Source organism: Seriola lalandi, unplaced genomic scaffold, assembly GCF_002814215.2.
Source record: "Seriola lalandi dorsalis isolate HSWRI2012SDOR001 ecotype SW California unplaced genomic scaffold, Sedor1 jcf7180002054979, whole genome shotgun sequence".
NCBI classification, from domain to species: Eukaryota; Metazoa; Chordata; class Actinopteri; order Carangiformes; family Carangidae; genus Seriola; species Seriola lalandi.
Window position 1 is genome coordinate 930,592 of NW_019525529.1, and position 20,201 is coordinate 950,792.

The following is a 20,201-nucleotide window of genomic DNA, read 5'->3' on the forward strand; positions in this document are numbered from 1 at the left end:
GATTTATTGTATGTATCATAATGTCGTTTAACTCTCGAACTAATGTAAGGCGGGGACATAAGTCCGCAAACAGCTGTGGACTTTTCTCCGGTCGTGCGGACGCGCACACCGTACAATGCCAGTAATATATTACTTCCGGAGCACGCAGAAAATAAACAGCCCGTTTGGCTAAAGCGAATGTCGTCCTTACAGACAAGCATGAACCCCAGATATTAGCAATGAGATAAGGCAGCTTTGACACTTGAATCCATCCTCCGAAGGTAAGTGAGCTCATCATAAACCCTACGCCACTCAAAGTATTGACGCTTCATCGTAAAATTACACGGTTAACTGGTTAACTGAGCCACCGTTGCTGGGCTCAGTAGCGTTTGCTAAGGTTTGACTAGCCTCACTTGTGATCAGCGGGGTACTCTGAGGTTTAACCATATAGCCTATCTCTGTTGATTTAAGCGCTGGTTTTCCTCCAGACAGACACTGTATCCTTCTTGTAAGGCAGGAGACATCTGTGAGATCAATAATATACATTTGAAGATGCTACAGCAACGCTGCATCACCCAGTGGCACAAGTGAGGCTAACGTTACTGTTAGCCTAGCCCGTGTCTCTACAGCTCTGAGACATAAGGCAACAGGAAGAGTCACTGTTAGGCTGAAGCTGACACCTGCTGCTGATGCCCTTAATATTAATGTAAAGAATATACATCTTAAAAATGCCATTAGTAGTGTTAGGCTTGTTATTTGCTCATACATTTGACTTCTTGACTGATCCATTAATTGCTAGGTCTATGAAATGCTATGAAAATAGTCAAAAATAGCCACCACAATTTGGCACAACAAGCGCAAGGTGATGTCTTCAAATGTATTGTTTTGTCCAACCATCATCCAAAACTCAAAGATAGTTGGTTTTTAATGAAATAAAACAAAAGAAGTAAGTCATCACATCGCAGAAGCTGGAATTGAGGAATATTCAACATTTTAAACTCAAAATTGTTACTTTATTTCTGTTAAGTTAATTGACTTACCATTGCTGTTTTACTGTAGTAATCACAGAAGAGTTACTGCAGCGTATTTATGATGTGGAGCTGAAAAAATAGCCAGGTTATAAAAAATTAATCAGCAACCAATCTTTCAAGCATAAAATGCCAAACATTGCCTAGTTTAAATTTTCTCAGTGTTGCTTTTCCTTGTCTTAAGTGATCATATACTTTGGGTGTAATATTTTGGGGTTTATGTTCAGATATACATGTTTCTTCAGATTTTGGGAAATTGTGATTTTGTTTTTTGTTTACAATTACTTACATTTTATAGAACAAACAATTATTTAAAAAAAAATAAATAAAAGAAAATCAGCAAATTTACAGATCATATAAAAATATTTGGAGCTCCAAATAGAATGATTGTTTACTCAAAGGTGTTGTTGATGTACTTGTTTTAAATTTCATCAGTTTCTATCTATTTTATTTCCACAGATTCATCATTTGGCCCCAGCATCAGCATCCACTGACACTCAGAAAAACATGACAGAGCAACGCAACCCAGGGATGTCCTCAATCCCCCAGACAGCCCCAGTGCACACCGACTCGACCTCCCAGGCTGTAGAGATGGACCCAGTGGAGTACACCCTTAGGAAGCGCCTCCCCCGGAAGCTACCAAAGAGGCGGAACGACGTCTATGTCAACATGAAGACTGATTTCCGGGCTCAGCTAGCACGTTGTCAGAAGCTTTTGGAAGGTGGGGGTCACAGGGAGATCTGTGTCCACGGCCTGGGCCTTGCCATCAACAGGGCCATCAACATTGCCCTTCAGCTGCAGGCCAGCAGCCAGGGTGCGCTGCAACTGGCAGCCAACACCTCTACAGTGGAGCTGGTGGATGACCTGGAGCCTGAAGATCCCGATGAGGCCGGGGAGCCCATGACGCGTACACGTAACAACTCGGCAATTCATATTAAGGTTTTCTACCCTGACCCTCAGTGACCTGAATAGAGGTATGCTCAGTGTGTCAGACAGTCCTATTTGTTTCCTCATAAACTAGTAGATCAGAAAACATTCTCTGTTGGGACAGTTTGTGTGGGGACCTATGACGGCAGCAGAGGACTGCAGAATGGTAGACAAGTATACAGTGTGTCTGTATCAGTGAATTATGTCATAATGGACAGCCTTAGTTGACTGGATATACTGTGCTGTTACTTTTGTCATGTATTGTGTCCTGCCTTTAAGTTTGCATGTCTTGAAGCAACAGTGGTGTTTTCCTGGTGAAACCTTGATGTAATTTAATATTTGAAGACATGGCTGTGCCAAATGTACAAGTGTCTTTAATTTTAAGAGACCCAAGAGTCCGTGCAAGTGTTTAGTTTCATGTCTGTGTTTTCAAAGATTCCATAAAGCAAAAAGAAAAAGAGGAAATCCAAAGTTTATATTTCAAGCAGGTGTTGCTGAAGATGTCCACTAGATGTCAGTAGTCGACTACACATAGGCATGCCAGGATGTTATCCCTCTGCAAGCTAAGCTGTATGGCACCATGTCACAATCCATTCTCAAAACTGGTTTAGAGCATGGGTTCAGCTGAGGGTCATATCATTGAACTGCTGGTGTTTTTTGTTTTTGTTTTCCTAAAAATGGATGTGGTAGACTGTTTTCAGGAAGATGATGTATTTGTGGATAAAAATAAAATTTTCTGGATATTATACATACTGAACGTATGTTTCTTTAACTATCAACTCTGGATCATGGGCAGGATACTCAGATCAGGATGTATTGAGGCCTCTTTCATTTTTGATTTTTCACAGTGGTATGGATACCCTATTACAATCTCACATTCCTCCAGTTTCCAGGTTAAATGAGTTGTGTTCAGCATCTGAACCATCATTGCTTGATTGTTAACTCCACTGACCTGACCAAGACAAAGGTAATGAATGAAGTGGACAGACTTCCCCTTGTTGTGTTTCCATCTATCCTTTCTTTATCCAAGAATAATATTTTGTATTTAAATAGCAAATTATACAGTGATGGGACAAAACACAAAAACAACAGGAAAGAAAACATGTACAAACATCCTTAAAAACATCTTGCACTTACACAACAAGATATAAAAATACGGAAAAAAACAAGGAAGAACATTTAACTAATCTGAAATAGTTGAGCTTCCATTTTATAGAAAGCCTCAAGTTCCCAGGACTGACTGATTGCCTGTCTGCCGTTTGATGACGAACAATAGAGGGAGGGAGGAGACAGTGTCTGATTCTGGAAAACTATTTGCAATTACAGCCTCACAGGATGTTAATTGTAAAAGCCAAACATCATTTTTCCAGACAGTCTAGCTATCAGTGTGTAGAGACTGGTTGAGTGTTGGTTAGGCAGCAACAAAAACACAGATAATGACAAAACAGCTTCACAGTTCTCATGTAACCTCTGCATCAACTTTTTATACATTTGTTCTGTTATATGGATGGGACATGGAGCAGTGTGACACTGTAACAGCTAATCAGGTACATACAGTCTTTAAAAAAAAAAAAAAAAAAAAAAAAAAAAGGAAGTCAGCAGCGTGCCATTGCAAATGATGTTAACAAACACCTTTGCAAATGTATTCAATGAGAACATGGCAAGAAAAGCCCAACTAAAATCTTAAAGATCCAACGCTAAAAAAAACAAAGACTTGAGCTTTAAAGTAGAAAATCTGTATAAATAGTAATTACATAACTTTTAAAAATATATTAGAATAAAAAAACCAATGAGACTAATGTTTCTGTGAGGCATAGTTGGAAAATGTTAAAGGCATGAGGCCTCTTTCATTTTTGACTTGTCGCAGTAGTATTCGAAATGAATACCCTGTTGCAACCTCACATTCCTCCAATTTCCAGATGAAATCGATATTTTCTGGGTTAGGGTTAGAGAGATGAGTTTAGGGGTCAAACTCACTGGAAACAAACACATGCACACGACATGCACACGACATGCAGATTTAAACTTGCAGTCACACAAACTCACACAAACAAAAGTACATCCACACACAAAGTGCAAGAGAGTGCCAGTAGAACAGCTTTTGGAGCAGTGCTTCCCAAGGGCCTCATTTTGGTCAGTGTGTGCTTCACCATGTCCAAGTGTCACATCTACACTCCAAGGTGCAATCATCTCCTGTCCATCCACAGCCAAGCTCGGACTGTCCTTTCCTTTCAGCTTCCTCCGCGTATGTGAGGATGGCTGTATCTTTCTTTCCACACCGCTTCCACCAGTCAGGGTGCAGGTCAACAGTGTCAAGTCCCTCTTCTTGCCTTTGGAAACACAAATTAGCTTTGCCTGGAGTAGGGAGATCAGCCGATCAGCTGACATCTTGCTGACAAGCCTGTGCATCCGAAAGGAGGAGGCGCACTTTGCCTCGCAAGAAATTGACATAGACTTGAAGCAAATCTGCTGCTGAGGACACCGTCCATGTTCCCTCAAGGCCAGCCGCACTTCCTGGTGGGGTATATTCCTGAAAGAGAATACAAAGGAGCGTGTTGCTCCTGCATTAATGTGGAAAATGTATATTTTTCAGGAGGAAGTTTTCCTCCTCTTTTGATGAAATCTCAGAACCCTTCATATGCTACATTTTCTCCTGCAGGAGTAAGCAAAGCAAGAAACATTTGTATTTGGTTTACAAGTTTCAGGGCATTTCTTGTGGCTTGTAAAATTAAAAATCAACCATCCATACAATCCCACACTAGCAATCTTATCTTGAAAAGTACTAAAAGATACTCTCAAATGGATCGTCCCTGTATAAGCAAGACCAACATGTAGTCTTTCCAGACTTGTCAAACAGTTTGTGTCTTTTTAGTCTTGGTTTTCATGGGTGTAAGAACCCTGTAAACTGTTGACAGTTTAAAACGATGAAACATTTATTTCAAAGAACCCTGTTCCTGGACACAGACTGCTCATTCATATTCAATTTGTCTGTTCACAAGACCTCGGCTGTGTTGTCATAACTTCAGCAATCTAAGAAGCTTGTACAGCAGCTTCAGTGCCCACAGCCCAGTCACGAAAGGCTTACAGTTACACTTAGAGAATGTCCCATGACACCCCTCAGTTCTCTATTACCAGAGAAAACACCCTTATTTCAGTACAGGAAATACTGTGGCACATCCGAAGCACATCTATTGTGGGTGATCAGAAAGAATCAAACAGCAAACTTCTTTGAAAATATGGACCTGTGTTGGGCACTTAAAGGTACTGGTTATCAGCACTGCTTTTATTCTGAAGCACATTTATTGCTGCAGCATTTCCTGAACAGAAATCCAATCTTATCTTATCACTAAAAAGCTAGTACATGCCACCTAATTTAAGCTGAGACAGATAAACCACTTAGAGAGGTGGCTGATAACGCCTACAAAAGATAAGCAATGGAAGAGTGGGGTGTGTTTTCCCAGAGGAACATCTTTGACAAGAGGGGCTAGCCCGACTGAAAAGACTATCTAAACCAAATAACTGGAAAAAGCTAACAAACCTAACCTAACAAACATTTATCGCTCAAAAGGATTTAAAAAGGTTTAAACTATTTCTTTTGCTATGTGCAATTCTACATGAATATATATTTTTAATTATCATTAGGCTCTTATCATACTATTAAAGTGACAAAAGGCTTCAAGTAAGCACTGCTGCTGACACATTGTTTCTGAGTTTGTACCTCTGAACCTGCTGTTACTCACCTGGATGTTGAGACTACGCAGCACCGCATTGATGCTGTGCAGGTTTCTAATGGAGTTATCTATGTGACTGTGCAGTGCTGTGTTGGTGGCCGAGGACCGTAGCAAGCTGAGGGCCTGTTGTAAAAGCCATAAGCCAGCCTGCACCTCCTGGGCTTGCTCCAGTGCCTGACCAAAGAATGAAGAGAGGGCAAGAGTTGAAGGGTCTCAGTATGGGAGCGATAAGGAAACAAAGGAAGCAGGTAATCAGCTTTCTCATTACAAATTAACAAAAGTAACAGGTCCACAAAAAGTTAAAAGATCACACATTAAAGACAGCAAATTTCTATGGAGTTGCATGACACTTTATGGCTGATTTAAACGTGTTGTCACCTGTTTTAAGACTCAGTGGTTACTTACATTTTTCTTCTCCCAGACATCAAAGTCGACTCTGGTTTGAGGAACAGTGACAGAATCTGACAGGCTGCATCCGTCTCTACATGACTTCTAAGAAAACAGAGGGGTAATAAAACTGATAAATGTTCAGTGTGGGGGATTCCAGGGGCCGCAGTATCGCTCCAGCAGCCTTCACCTGCTCTTATGTCTTAGTGCATGCATACATTTTCCTCTCACCATAGCGACTTCTGCGTCTCGTGCTTCTTTAATGAAATGGTTCAGGACCCTCAGGTCACAGATTGGCCTCAGTGGGGACGGTAGGCCTGGCCGGGTCCACTCCAACACTATCAACAGCAAGGCAAGCAGTCCTGCCGTCACAGATACACAGACACAGTCACTCAAAGGCTGCTGGGCATTGAAACAGAATGAAAACAAGCTCATTTGTGCTAATAAGTAAACAGCAGCCGTGAGACAACATTTCAGACCCCTTTGATCTCCATGTATTTATGTGGACTCAGGTTTAAGTCATGATAATAGACTGACACAGTCTGCTAAAAGGAAGCAAGACACTTCTTATCCACACCATGCTTCATGATTGGGACATGCACCCATGGCTCTAGTCTGTTACAGTATCCTTCATACAATTGTCACATTTAACTTTTGTCTCCTTTGTCCATAGAAAGCCGCTTGAGTGGCTTCGCATGGATTTTATAGGACAGGATCCCAAAACAGAACAGAGGTAAGGAAAAGTTTTACGGTTACAATAATACACAGACCAGCTACGGTACATCTGAACTATGTGACATTACAGCATCTGCTTTGGTCCAAGCCAGTTACTCCTGTGACAGGTGACAGCCATGATTTAAAGATGTATACCCGCAGAGCTAAACCTGACCATGACCAGCTCACCCCTTCAGAAATGAATACTGCCATTATATAAATGGGATTCATTTCAACTCCACCACTTTATGAAAACTATGGATCTGTTTCAGTACGGTTTAAAACCAGAGAGAATGTCCAGCAACCAAAAAAAAAAAAAAAAACTACTATGCATTCATTTTCACAGGATAGTGATAAGTGTGGGAACAATACAAAGCAATTCACTCATCATTTGCTCTCTTTTTATCACATTTTATATGTATGAGAAGCTCAAGACCTTAGGAACAACACTTTCTTTTGTAATGCATCTGACCTGTAGGAACCACCCTCATCTCCTGACGTTAGCCATTATATATATATATATGTGTGTGTGAAAACACGTCTGGTGACTCTTCCATGCCTCTTTTTGCCAAGAGCTTCAGGGGTAATAACATATGATTTTTATTTTTTAAAATGTATTTATCTGAAAATACTAAATTCCCACGATTGCTGCCCTGTACCATCTTCACAGCCAGAGTTTATCTGGTAACATAAAAGTATGAATGAGATTATTGATCCTAACAAAGCTACGTTTTCTGTTCACCCACTGTGAGTTCAAAGGTCAGATCAATACTCTTTGAGTAGCTAGGGAAACTGCACCTTGGTAGAATTAATTACTATTATCTGGATAAATTCACTTGTCAAGACATAAGAGTGGATTTTACATTAGAAAATTAAAGGTGTCACAGACCTGCCAATATATATATATACACGCTGTTTACCGGCTGATGATTTTTAGGGCTGTTTCATGTTAAGTCATCATGATAGCATGATTCAGCATGATTAGGCACTACTTAGGCACACTTATCCTGGATTCTGAATAGAAACCTGCAAATATCATGACAATGCAGAAATGTCTGTGTCCGTGTTTAACCCTTATTACAATAGGGCTGTTCTATAATTGGACCATTAGTCAGCCTTATTCAGAAATCTAGACATTACTTCTAACCTTTCCTCAGGCAGCATAAAAGAAACTTTTAACTTTCGAACACAGCACATCTGAACTCCCAGGATATACTCGGCAATGAGAGATGTTCTGCTGTTGTGGGTCATGTGGGCATCCAGCCTCGTTCCCGATGTGCCACATGCTGAATGCACCCTTTCACAGCAGCCTGGATGTGTGACGCAAACGACTGATAGAAAACACAGATGATCTTCCCAGGCAGACAGGTCAGATACAGGCTAGATTAAATTCCCAGACTCCTACATAACTAGCACAAATTTAGCTAACCTGCAAAAAAAGGTTAGACTCAGTTTGCAGGTTTGCAGGGATAAGAAGAAATAATGTCTAGAATTATAATACCAATACTAGAAGTACAGTAGTAGTGGTCCTTTAAGAGCTCAATAGTATAATCAGCTTAAACTCCATGCCCTCTTTTCTGCACAGTAATGACTCATACCTCTCCCCGTGTTTCACACAAACATTCTGTAAATTCTGTGTGTACATAGCAGTAGTGGTGCACAGTGTTCCACAACTTCCCAAGCTACTAACTGCTCCATGCCCATTAGTAACAGTGTTGCAGCCTCCGTGGTCCCCCGAGCAAGCACTTGTAATCCCTGCAGATTTATAGTGAATGGGGGTGCAACACATACACCCCAATATATGCACACGACCGGTATCATCAGGTGTGTAACATTCACTAGCACTTATGGACGTGCATTTTCAAACAGTCTCATTGAAAATGACTATTTGCCCATAATGAATGCGAGACGTAAGCACGGCAGGAAATGAGTAGTGAATGGGACAAATTATGAAGCATTTCACTCAGAGAATCCTACGACATGGCTTTGTTTTCATCCTGTTGGCTGCTAAGTGGCCATTCCACTTAAGTAAGACACTGTAATTTATCTTCTAGTGAACAAATGTACAAAAGTCCACCAGTAAATTTACCAGACTTTAAATCTTTGGACATACGGTCCTTTTCAGACCTCCTATGATACTTAACAGTATATACAAGCTGTGGAGGTCTTTCTACATCATCGTTCAAGAGTAAAACTTCAGATCAACATTGTTCACTTCTGAACCATGAACACCTAAATAATCTTTAACATATAGAAGTTTCAAAGGCAAAGTGATGTCTGCACACACAGAGTAATGGCCTCTTTTCCACACACTTTGCACTTTGATATTTGTCATTTTCCAAAACGCGGCCACTTTGTGAAATAAGTGTGTGTGACTCAGTTTAAGGATTATCTGTGACCTTTTCACCTCCGCCATTGCCTACGTGAGAATGCGTCAATCTAAACTGCGTATGCGCGCGGACACACACACACACACACACACACACGCACACACACGCTTTCTCACACATACACACACATACACACACCCTCTCGCTCTACATTCTCACCACGGTGGTGGAATTTGCAGTCCAGGACTGTGGCCAAACTTAAAAGTTAACAGCTTTGTCTGCTAACATCAGCTGCCAAAACCATGTTGCTATTTTGAATTGGAAGCAGTGGTCCACAAGTGGCAGTGCTTTGGATAATGGCAAGCTTCTATCCAGGTATGTGACAGATGGTTTGGAAAGGTGAGCAGATGCTCACGTGAGACGATGCCTTTGACATGTGCTATTTTAACTAACTCATGTCAAGCGTGCACAGAAAGAGCTCGGCCATTTAGACCCACTTGCTCGGTTTGGTACTGATGGTTAAATGGCACAGAGGGCTGATAAGGAGATACTATTTTAAGTACATCTCAGTGAGGCGGTCGGTGAATGCTCTGCGACCTCCTCTCTATTTTAAACAGGTCTTCCCCATGACAGAGTGCAGAGTTGTAAATTAGTAGCTATCAGGTGACACAGGTGTGACACAATTTCCTGTTCGGCTCCGCTGGAATTCCATATAGCTGTCAGCCTTTAATAACCTTTTGCTCTTTTCTGCTGACATAAGTATGTGATGACTGTGCCAAAAACTGCACATTCAGCTTTCGCATTCAGTACCCTCCACTCTGCTGTGTCATGCTGGAGAAGAATGACTGGAGATATACTGTAATTTCCCAGTGAACTAGACAGAAAAACAAACTGGTCATCAGTTTTCTGAAACTCCTCAGGAGACCATTTTATCTTCAGGGCCTTAAACTAACAGGAAATAATGCATCTGCAGCATGTGTGGGGAATTAACCCCGCAACCCCAACAAAAATACAGTGCCTTGCTCTAGTCGGTAAGGTTCAGGACCAATATGACGCCATGTGTCAGCTTCATCAGCAGCTTTAAAAAGATTGTTTTCATAAGACTCAAGTGTTTCGTCTCCCCATTATTAAGTTTGTTCAGGGTCTTCATTTAGGAGTGATTTTTTGAAAGCTCAAATGATGAATGGCTACAGAGAAGATTATAGTTTTGCAGCACAGTCTAATGTATAGCAGTTTTCTAGGAAGTGGCATTACACAATCTATTTCCATGAACTGTGTTAAATATACAATCCCACAGCATGCAGAAATAAGTCTTAGAACAAGTAGGATGTGGTGTTTGGCAGAAATCAGGACAACTTAGGCCGAAGTATTCAAAGAAACCCAGACTTCCAGAGACGCCTCAAATACTCTAAAAAATGAGTATTCAGCCATACACACGTAGAATATGTGAATACTTAATAGCTGCAAGCTACATCCATACATCTATGAACGTGTCCTAAAGCACTAAGCATACAGACTGGTGCAGCACACAGGTAATTACACAAAGTAACGCAGCAGACTGGATAATGTTACAAGCGCTCTTACCTCTACCCGTTTTCTGCAACATTCGCAAACAGGTGCCGCATCTTTTAAAAACATTGTGAAAGAATTAAAGATTTGCACAAGCTTCGCGGCTCAAGTTAAAGGCACCAGTCAAATCCAATAAGTCCAACATACAGCCAAGAGCGCGGGACTCAGCGCTAGTCCGACCAGCGTGTAGGTCCGTGTCAAAAAAGCTCTGTGCTGCTGGTGAGAGCAGTCACCTACCAGGCTTTGCATCACCGCTGTGCTTTGGCAAAACCTTTTATTTACCTCCCCTAAGGATATAGCGATAACGTGATAGCCCGCAAGGACGAGGACGCGCCTTTTACGCACCACAGTGAGCGATTAAACATCAACCCATGCATGAAGTCGCCCTTTGCGTAAAGCGTGAAAATAGACTAACGACTAAAGCCAGTGTACAGAGAAAAAAATCATGAAGGCATGTCCATAACTCACTGGGAAACTCCATAGCGGTATCCGCATAGCCCTTCACAGGGTCCTCGCGGTTTGGCCCATAGGTCCGTCTATTGCCCATTAATTGGAAACGAAGCTCTTTTGTGGATCTCTTGCACTTATCCGGTAGGTGTTTCTAAAAACTGATCCTGTTTGATTTTTTTATTGATGACTTTGAAAATAAAGTGGCATTGTTTCTATGATGACAATCTAAACTACCTCCTCCCTTAAGGCAAAATTGTTTTCTTTCATTGTTATCCAAATAATAGCCGATCCCTGTTTATAAAACATTTGGCCTAAAAAGTAAATAATGTCTCAAAAAAGCCTTGCGGAGACTTCCCATCCATTGTTCGGATGATTTTCAGAGACGGTCATTAGAGTAGGCCCGGTATATTTAAATACACTTAAAAAAAACTGATAGTATAAATATTGATAACAACAAGTAATTTACTCCTGATTGTCAAAATCATAACATTCTTACAATAAGACCATCACTGTCATCTGCCATGGCGCATTCAGTGACCACAGAGGTCTAACGATGTGACACAAAAATAATATAAATCGACCATATTATTGTACTTTTCAACGATCTGAGACATGACAAGGAGATTACATTAACAAAACCTGTGCACATCCATTATCATGTGTTATTGTATTGTGTGCATACTGTAACTGCAGAGATGCCACCTTGCAGGTGCAGTCAGAGGACAATACAGCACATGAGGCACAGGTATAACTTTAAACACCCCCGCCCCTTTCCCACAGTGAAACACATCCTCAGATGTTTACAGCGTGTGATCATCCAAAACCTCCACCTGAATATCTGCACCCTGGCACTCATGTGTCAAGGTCATTGAAACATGATTTGTTATGAGCAAGATATATTAAGTGTATTATTATACAGCAGACAGCCTAGTATTGTATGTTGTGAGCAAAGGAAAATCATGTTAAACTACAAAATAAACAAAATAAGGATGAGGGAACGGGAATCAGAGATTGACACTGAAGTAAAAGCTGATTATTTAATGTATTTTCAATTTTAACAATCAAACAGTGCAGAAAGGCTTAGCTATTAATAAAAATCTAATGTTATCTATTGGTGTGCAGCTCCAAACAACAAACCACAAGATGAAAAGTGGGACAAAAGAGTGAGACAGGAGAGCACAGAGACAGCCAGCCACATCAGTTTACCTAGTTCAGATTTTTTCTTGTCCTCTGTTAATGTTCTGTTCTTATTGTTATCATTTGTGTTGTGAACTGTAAAAGAGGAGCAGGCTAAGCTTGAACTTATACACAAGTTATACTGTACATGGTCAGTGATATGATGACTTTACATAAAGACAGAGGACAAATTAAAGGACACACCTGAATGAATGATTGAAGAAACATAAATGAATGCAGATGCGTTTATGCAGGGCATGAGGGTTCACGATCAGTCAAATGAGTATGGAAATGATGGGATTCATATGCTGTGGAGCAACACGTTAGTGCTCTCCATCTCCACCATCAACAAAACACCAAATAAGGGGATCCCATTCTTTCTTCTTTTGAAGAATGGTGTTCAGGAAGTGAAACCTGATGTAGAGAAAAGACTTCATTTTCTTATCAATCACATGCTGTATGTGAAAACTCAGGTATTTGTTTGTGACAGAACAAATACCTGAATAATTTAAAGACCACTTAAAGCACTTTAAGTATTGAACACCTGAACAATTGTTGAAAACAGAGATATTTGAATGTGAGTTTTGCAAAGTCAGACTTTCCTAATTGAGCCTTTGGGAGTGTTTGCAGTGTTGGTTATACCATCAAAGCATTTTTACTGTCATGCCACAAAAATCATTTTTTTGTGTTTTCCCACCACTGCATGTCTTACACTTCATGTAAGTACAAAAGAAACGACTTTAAAGAGAGAGGAACCCTGCTCTGTTAACTGAGTTATGTTCACTCTGATAACTAGTCTTAACCAAGTCATTCGAGTCCACGAACCAGAACTGCATGACAGAAAAGAAGTGGAACAGCAAGAAATATGAGAGAACAGGAGTCAGGCAAGAGCTAGACTGATGCAGATAATCAACAGAGAACACAGTGGGGCAGATTAGTACTGATGCTGCTGCTGAATACAATAACACATGACCTCTTGTGATCAGGAGGTCTCAGAATAAACTGTACTGTAACCTGAAGAGAAAATGGGGGTGAAACCATAAACGGGCTGCTAAATATGCAATAAGCAAAGTGAACAATGAATGGTTTAACTGCAGTGTGTTTTCAAATCCGATTTTAACACAGATTTTTTAAAATCTCACTTTAACTTTCCAGGTTCTGCACATCATCGGAGTCATTATGGAGAGTAAACACTTCTCTGCTCCTCTCATGACCTCTTCTGAGACATCCTGATCATTATCAATCATGCTTGACACACGGTATATTGGTCAGATGAAGCTGAATTGTCCCTCTGGCCAGTGTTAAGGAACAAATTAATCCCAGATAAAGTCAGATGTCCTCTGACAACCTCTAGTGGATGCCTGGCCCGATGACCAATAGACACCGGCTCTGATAAAGCGTCTACTGTGATAAGGTGACTAAGAAACTCACCAGCTTCTCTCACAAAAGACATCTGTCAACAAGGTATTAGTGCTCTCAATATACAGTACAGCTTCTCAAGTTATGACGATGTTGATCTGAAACATCAGACTTATATCCAAAATACACTGGATATATAAATACAACTAATTACAAATTGATTAAAAGAGTCCCCACCCCCTCATGTAGAATACTACTTTCAGTAAAAACGACAGTCAGTGAACTGGATATGAGGAAATGACGCTGATCCTGACCCAGGTACATGGAGTAACTGCTAATGACTTATCTGTGCCATCATCAAAACACACTATCTGCTACAGGAGAATGCTACAGGCCATTTCAAGGAATCTGTCCATGTACAGCATGAGTGTTTTTTATCATAATATGGCTTTCATGTCATACATTTAAACAAATAGGCCAAGCCATGGTGGTATTACTGATTCAGTGCACAACACTGAATATTTGTAGACTTATGGATGTTAAATATGTAAAGTAACGTAAATTATAAATATCCAATTAGGACTGCTCATTAGTTCGGTGCATGAGTGTTAATAGATGTCATAAAGCAATTCTTCTCTCTGCACAGACATGTGTTATGTCCCATGTCCTCATCCTGAACCTTGACCCAGAGTAAAGGAAATATATTGAAATTTCCTGGAAGTCTCCAGTGTGTGTCGCCGGAGGAGGGGGTGTCTTCCACTGGCTACAGGAAGTGAAAGTATGTTTGCATATACATTATCAGGGGCCAACATGCAATGTCAAGTGATACACATAGCTTCTCTCGCACAAATACTCGGAAACGCTGATAAAAGTCACCAAGCTTGCACGTTAGCATGTTTACTATTTCATAAGCCTATGTAAGGTGCATGTACAGCACACACACGTTAATGTGTACACAAGCGCAGGTGCAAATAAAAGGGCAAGAATGTCAATATAGAAAATTACTGAAAGAAACTGAATTGCAAAAAGAAATGATGAACAGTATTATATTGTGACTAATGCCAATATCAAAAATAAAGGATTATTCTAAGTGATATTTACATTAATACATTACCTTTTAATCAAGAGCTAAGACAGATTCTCTAACAAGGTTTCTGGATTTTTACCTTGTTCCCTTTTTCAAGTGACGCCAAATCCAAAAATGTTATGCACAAGTGGAGTGCTATTAAGCATTTTATATAAATTGATTACACTGTTTTTAGGGATTCATACATGTCTTAAATATTCTACTCATAACTGATGGTCATTTTAAAGACAATCTTTTCTAGGTTTAAATATTTATGTCTATACTTCTTCTGATATGAGTCAGCTTTAATACTACATAGTTACCAGAGTACTAAGCCAAAAGACAATGTTGACAGATTGTTGCACTGTTTGCTCAGAGGGCTGTTTGCTTATGTCTGAGCCAACATGAGAGAGAGAGAGGCGAGGGAGACAAGGTACGTGCTGCGAGCCATGCTTCATGACCAGGGCAGGGGATTGGGGCGGGAGGTGAGGGATGTGTGGGGAGTGCGGGGGCAGGGGGGTCCAGTCACAGTGACTCCTTGGTTGGAATGGGACACAGTTATTGAATTTAAGATGATTTGAAAGAGGAGGGGTGATGTAAAGTTTGGGGATAAACCCAAATGCTCTTTCCCTGTACCACAGTAGTTAATAAACAAAGACGGGCATGGGTGATGCCTGGAACCTAATGAGGGGGAGGCTTTATCGCACTATATAAGAGGCAGTGAAAGTGCAGGGATGTCACGTTGGAGTATGTGTTTTTGTGTTTGTGCTTTTCGCTTTCTCATCCAGGTTTTGGGCTCGTGGCCAGCTAAGTCTACTCCTCTGGCGCGACACAAGACAGGAAGCTGACATAAAAGAATGAGGGGACCGACTGTAATGGACGCAGGAGCCAAGGCAGGAGCCAAGACAGTAGCCACTGACGAGGTCGGAAGTTATTGTTTCAGCTTACAGGCATCCACAGTGACAAGATACTTATCACTCTATTGAACTTATGGTGATCCCATGGTGATAGCCACAAGTGTGGAGAGCATTCCAGGACAGGAACCTCATAACTGGAGTTTCTCCCTGAGCAAATGCTTTCATGTGGCCCATGAGTAAAGAATTGAACCCCCTAAAAACTTTATTGAGCTACTTGCTGGCCAACAAACCAACACTGTGGTTACAAAACAAGACAATAGGCAACTGTATAGACCACTCAGAGAATTGTTTCAACTTCTCTGGATAAAATTGGGTTAACAAGACTAAAGGTCTGTCCCATTACCCACACTTGCCACATTGAGCCCTGAAGTGCAGATTCACGTGCTGTCAAGTAGTTGGCAAGTGTGACAGAACCAGACTAAAAGTCTACACCAGCGCTATCAGCTCTGTGAGGCTGTACTTTGGGACTGCTTTGCTTTGAGCTACATGCCTTTGCCAGACTGCTAAGGTGCTCATAATTAAAATGCAAACATGCTGCTGTTTAGAGTGAATAATGGTTACCGTGTTCTACCACATTAGTTTGCATGTTCGCAAGCTAACATTTGCTAATTGGCAATTAACACCACGTACAGCAAAGGCTGATGGGAACATCGTTAGTTTTTCGGTCATAAACAACTTGAAATATTGACCTGATTGTGTGGTAGAGGAAAATTTTAAGGGTGACAAAAAATATTAAAAATCCTCTTGTACCAACTTTCAAGGACATGACTTGATGATGACTTGAGCTCACTCAAAACCACAACCATTAACTTCCTGGTGGCCCATGGGGGAAAGGTCAAGGGAATCACCAAAGTGTACATTGTGTAAGGACCATAAATGTCTGATTTGATCTGCTGGTGGTGCTAGATGAAAAGTTAGGGCTTCACCAAATTCATTAGTATTCATCTTGTGGGTTGTCACTAAAACAATGTCAGTCTGCTGGTGGCACTAGAGAAAACTTTCATCCTTTACGAAAAAGTCCCTGGAAATCCATTCAATAGTTGAGAGTACAGTCAGTGGACCGAGTGACCGACATTGTATCTGTAGAGTCACGACAGGAGAATGGCTGAAAACTATTAAATCAGTTCCTTGCTCCGTGGTTTCCATCACTTTCTCTCAAGACGTAGAGTATTTCTGTTTCTCAGTCAAATAATTCATTAATCAAACATTTCTGGCCTCTTGTTTAAATGAGTCCCTATTTTACAGCTGGAATACAATCAATTCTTACTTCAAAGAACTCATCCTGTTACCGACGCTCAGCATCCCTGCATTTCTAGTTCATTTACAAGTGTCCCTTGTGTCTTTTCTTTTTGTGCATTTTTCCTCCGGTCTGGTATTCTTCCTGTTGCCAAGCTGCCTTGTGTGGTATTTTTTCTGGCCTAGCTGCCCCTAGCCTCACACCTTCTGCTATTCTGTTATCCAATGGGCCTATCATCACTTGTCATATCCACTTCATGACCACCCACCCCCCTTACCGCCGCCACTCTTGGCTGTCCTGTCTGCTATTTCCCTGACTTGCGAGCCCTGACTGTACGCCGTGTACTACTTGAGACTGCAGGTTTTACATTCCAACTCAACCTTTCACCTCAATTGTATTCAGAACTATGTGGGCATAAATATATATTGAGAGTCTATCCTTAGACGTGCACCCTTTCATTCTGACTGTCTTAGTTTGTGTGGTTGGGTTATTTACACTTTCACATTTAAGAAAAGACAGACAACTTACTGGTAACACAAGCCTGATAGACAATAGGACAATTGTCTTACATTAAGTGATAATCTGATTACTCCAGTATGTGTTTGCTTTTGAAATTTACAGCCATAGTAAGTGGAGTAAAAACACTAGAGCATTATTCTAGGCTCAACGTCTCCCTTGTGCCTTTCTCTAATTTACCTTTCTCCATTTGCACAAGAGAAAATAAATACTGTTTATTCCAATGTAACTTCACTGTTTTAAGTCAGCCCATGTCTTGTATTGCATTGAACTAAAATGCCACTTGCTTTCTTATCTAATCCGGCTTGGCTTTTTTTCTCTTGCTATATCAGCTCCACACAACTGCCTGGCTGCGCTGCGAAGGAACATACTTGCCATTAGGTATGTTATCAACAAAACTGTTGGGACTTCTGCCCGGAATAGGGACACTGTGGTCCAGTTGCCTTTGACTTTGCACTTCTAGGTATGCCAGGATAACCTGGATGACCGAGAATTCTCACGGAGTTCAGCTCATAGTGGCAAAGTTTGGCGTAATTCAAGTGTCACGTGTGACGAATGGCATCCTTTTTGCAACTCTGTCTGCTAGGAATTATGTTTTTATACAATTAATTTATTTCGACAAACATGTAATTGACGAAATGTTATTGCCTGAGTGAAGGAAGAGTTACATGTATACAGTATACTGCACAGGACTAGTGGGTGGATGGTAGGGATACAAACCCAGGACTTTGACACCAGAGACAGGGGCTCACATCCTGAGTGCAACATGTTTGATTTAGGCAACAAAAGTACTTGTTTTAGTTAATTGTTAATAAACACAGACCTCATTTGACTGTTTCAATATTTAACCAATACTGTGATCTTTCCCAAACCTGGACAAAGTGCTGTTAACGCCTAAACATAATCATGAAATTATTCTATTGCAAGAGAGGATATAGTAGGGAAAACAAATGAAATACATTGTAAGTGTTATGCAGATTAATTCTGTATCAACACTGTGCTATGTAATGGGTACCTTAATTGATATTATCCCCCTCATTATGTTGATTAAAAAATAAACATGATTCAGGCCACATTCCGTTGGCTGTGGAAGGGCTGAGATATCTCACAGTCATATTCACTAGCAAGGATTATCCAACTAACTGCCAACTGGAATCACTTGTGACAAATAATAAAGAATGGACCTCAACAAGACCTTGGTTTCCCTTTCTATGCTGAGAGGCGCCAACTAAGTTAGACATCAAACAACAAACAAAACATTATCTGATGGGCCATGCCAAGACCAACACTTGCATCACATACTCCACTGTAATACATTAGTCAGGACATTTGATACAACAACACAGGAAAGCATTACGGGGGAGGAAAACGTGCCAAATGTCTTAAATATGATTAATAAACTATTAATAATAAACATTTCAACTGGCCACTCATGAAAGGCCCTAAGGCCAAACCACTACTGAATCTGGATGGCTGAAACTAAAATTCGTATACGGTGTTTTATCTGCAGGAAAAAGCTCATGCCTGTCACACTGTGACTAATTATTAAAAACAGATGCACACAATCTAAAACTGTGTAAAAAATTCCATCTGAAATATGTGGGATAAACTTAGTATGCAAATAAATTCAATTTCTCAAGTGTTTAGCATAATCAAAACATGATGGCACGATAAGACATTTGCCATGAAACCTATTCAAGTTTCCCACTTACGTCTAAGTGAAACACACTGTCAGGTCTCGGGCTATATAAAATGCTGAAGCTAACACTAATTTGATAACAGTATTTAAACAGAGCCAGTGCATCCTAAAGTCTTACAATGCACCGATCTGATTTTATCAGCTTCCGAACATAACTAGAGTCACATCACATCAGAGTTCAAACCACACACTTACAGTATCATGCACCAAAGCCTAACACCACAGAAGTTAATGTAACTGCTCAGTTTCAACTATTCCATCCATAAAATTCCAAGAGAAAAATGTTGTTCTTTGATGATCTGTGGAGCAATTTCAAGAAAATCATTTTGGATGAGAGAAAGGTCAGCATATTATAGGTCCTCGTCAAAATACAATAGTTAATTACATTAATACAATGGCTTGTTTTCAGGGATAAAGATCAAGAATAACTGTGGTCTTGATGTAATGGAATAAGACACTGCGCCATGAAATCAACCAGGTTTCCCATTTGGTCTGTCACATTTCCTCTCACGGGACTAGACAAGTGTTTCTACTGCAGACAGGGGACGCAAAGCACATAGAGTGCATGGCTGCGAAGCTGTCCCATTCTTACCCCAATGTCTGTTTATTCTAGTATGCTTGTTGCCTCTGAGATATTTTAAGTTCCATTGTAGTTCTTTGACCTCTTTGTGGAAATTCCTCACGGGTTTGTTTTCATGGCTATCGATTTTAATGGTGGAATGAACGACCCATTCTTCAGTCAGGATGAAACCACTACTTGTCTGCCTCAGATGAGACACACAGTTGTAAACAGGATTTCTATCAAGTCACCTCATAAGTGCTGCGCTAACTAAAGAAAAACAGGTTCAAGCCCCTACTGTACATGGATAATAGTAACTTCAACCAATCATTTAAAGTAATGTTTAAAGTATAATATATATATATATAAAAAATACATGTTATCACTTTGAAAATGGGTCTTTGTTATGGGTCTGTGTTTAGTTCATATCCCCTCAAAATATGCATGATTTGGTAGGAGCATCCTCAGTCAAAAAAGAAGCAGCACTGGCTTACACAGCGCTGGGATACACATGAAGTGTTATACTACACACAGACATAGTTACATGTAGTTTACAT

At 40.5% G+C, this 20,201-nt stretch overlaps 2 protein-coding genes and 1 long non-coding RNA gene across 4 annotated transcripts; 2 read left to right on the forward strand and 1 right to left on the reverse strand.

Moving 5' to 3' along the window:
• Positions 1 to 107: 107 nt before the first annotated feature.
• Positions 108 to 2,682, forward strand: pop7 (POP7 homolog, ribonuclease P/MRP subunit). The gene is made up of 2 exons (XM_023396601.2): positions 108 to 260; positions 1,467 to 2,682. The coding sequence occupies exon 2, from the start codon at positions 1,515 to 1,517 to the stop codon at positions 1,968 to 1,970; it is 456 nt and encodes a 151-aa protein (XP_023252369.1). The 5' UTR covers positions 108 to 260; positions 1,467 to 1,514; the 3' UTR covers positions 1,971 to 2,682.
• A 247-nt stretch (positions 2,683 to 2,929) lies between these two features.
• Positions 2,930 to 11,237, reverse strand: epoa (erythropoietin a). Of its 2 annotated transcripts, none has more exons than XM_087171183.1 (5): positions 11,134 to 11,237; positions 6,284 to 6,414; positions 6,071 to 6,157; positions 5,675 to 5,839; positions 2,930 to 4,464 (listed from the first exon to the last, which is right to left on the reverse strand). In XM_087171183.1, the coding sequence occupies exons 1-5, from the start codon at positions 11,210 to 11,212 to the stop codon at positions 4,312 to 4,314; spliced, it is 615 nt and encodes a 204-aa protein (XP_087027309.1). In that variant the 5' UTR covers positions 11,213 to 11,237; the 3' UTR covers positions 2,930 to 4,311. The 2 variants fall into 2 exon arrangements, with proteins under 2 accessions (XP_087027309.1, XP_023252368.1); XM_023396600.2 differs by lacking the exon at positions 11,134 to 11,237 and adding an exon at positions 10,681 to 10,984.
• On the forward strand, positions 11,121 to 18,580 carry LOC147817274 (uncharacterized). The gene is made up of 4 exons (XR_015436514.1): positions 11,121 to 11,256; positions 13,447 to 13,705; positions 14,297 to 14,428; positions 15,505 to 18,580. It is a non-coding gene; the product is annotated as an uncharacterized LOC147817274 (long non-coding RNA).
• Positions 18,581 to 20,201: the final 1,621 nt, after the last annotated feature.

Coding starts and splice junctions, on each gene's coding strand:
- epoa (XM_087171183.1), bottom strand. CDS start 11,212: ATGGGCAATAGACGGACCTATGGGCCAAACCGCGAGGACCCTGTGAAG. Junction 6,415..11,133: donor TACCGCTATGGAGTTTCCCA/GTGAGTTATGGA, acceptor CTGTGACGGCAG/GACTGCTTGCCTTGCTGTTG. Junction 6,158..6,283: donor GAGACGCAGAAGTCGCTATG/GTGAGAGGAAAA, acceptor CTGTTTTCTTAG/AAGTCATGTAGAGACGGATG.
- pop7 (XM_023396601.2), top strand. CDS start 1,515: ATGACAGAGCAACGCAACCCAGGGATGTCCTCAATCCCCCAGACAGCC.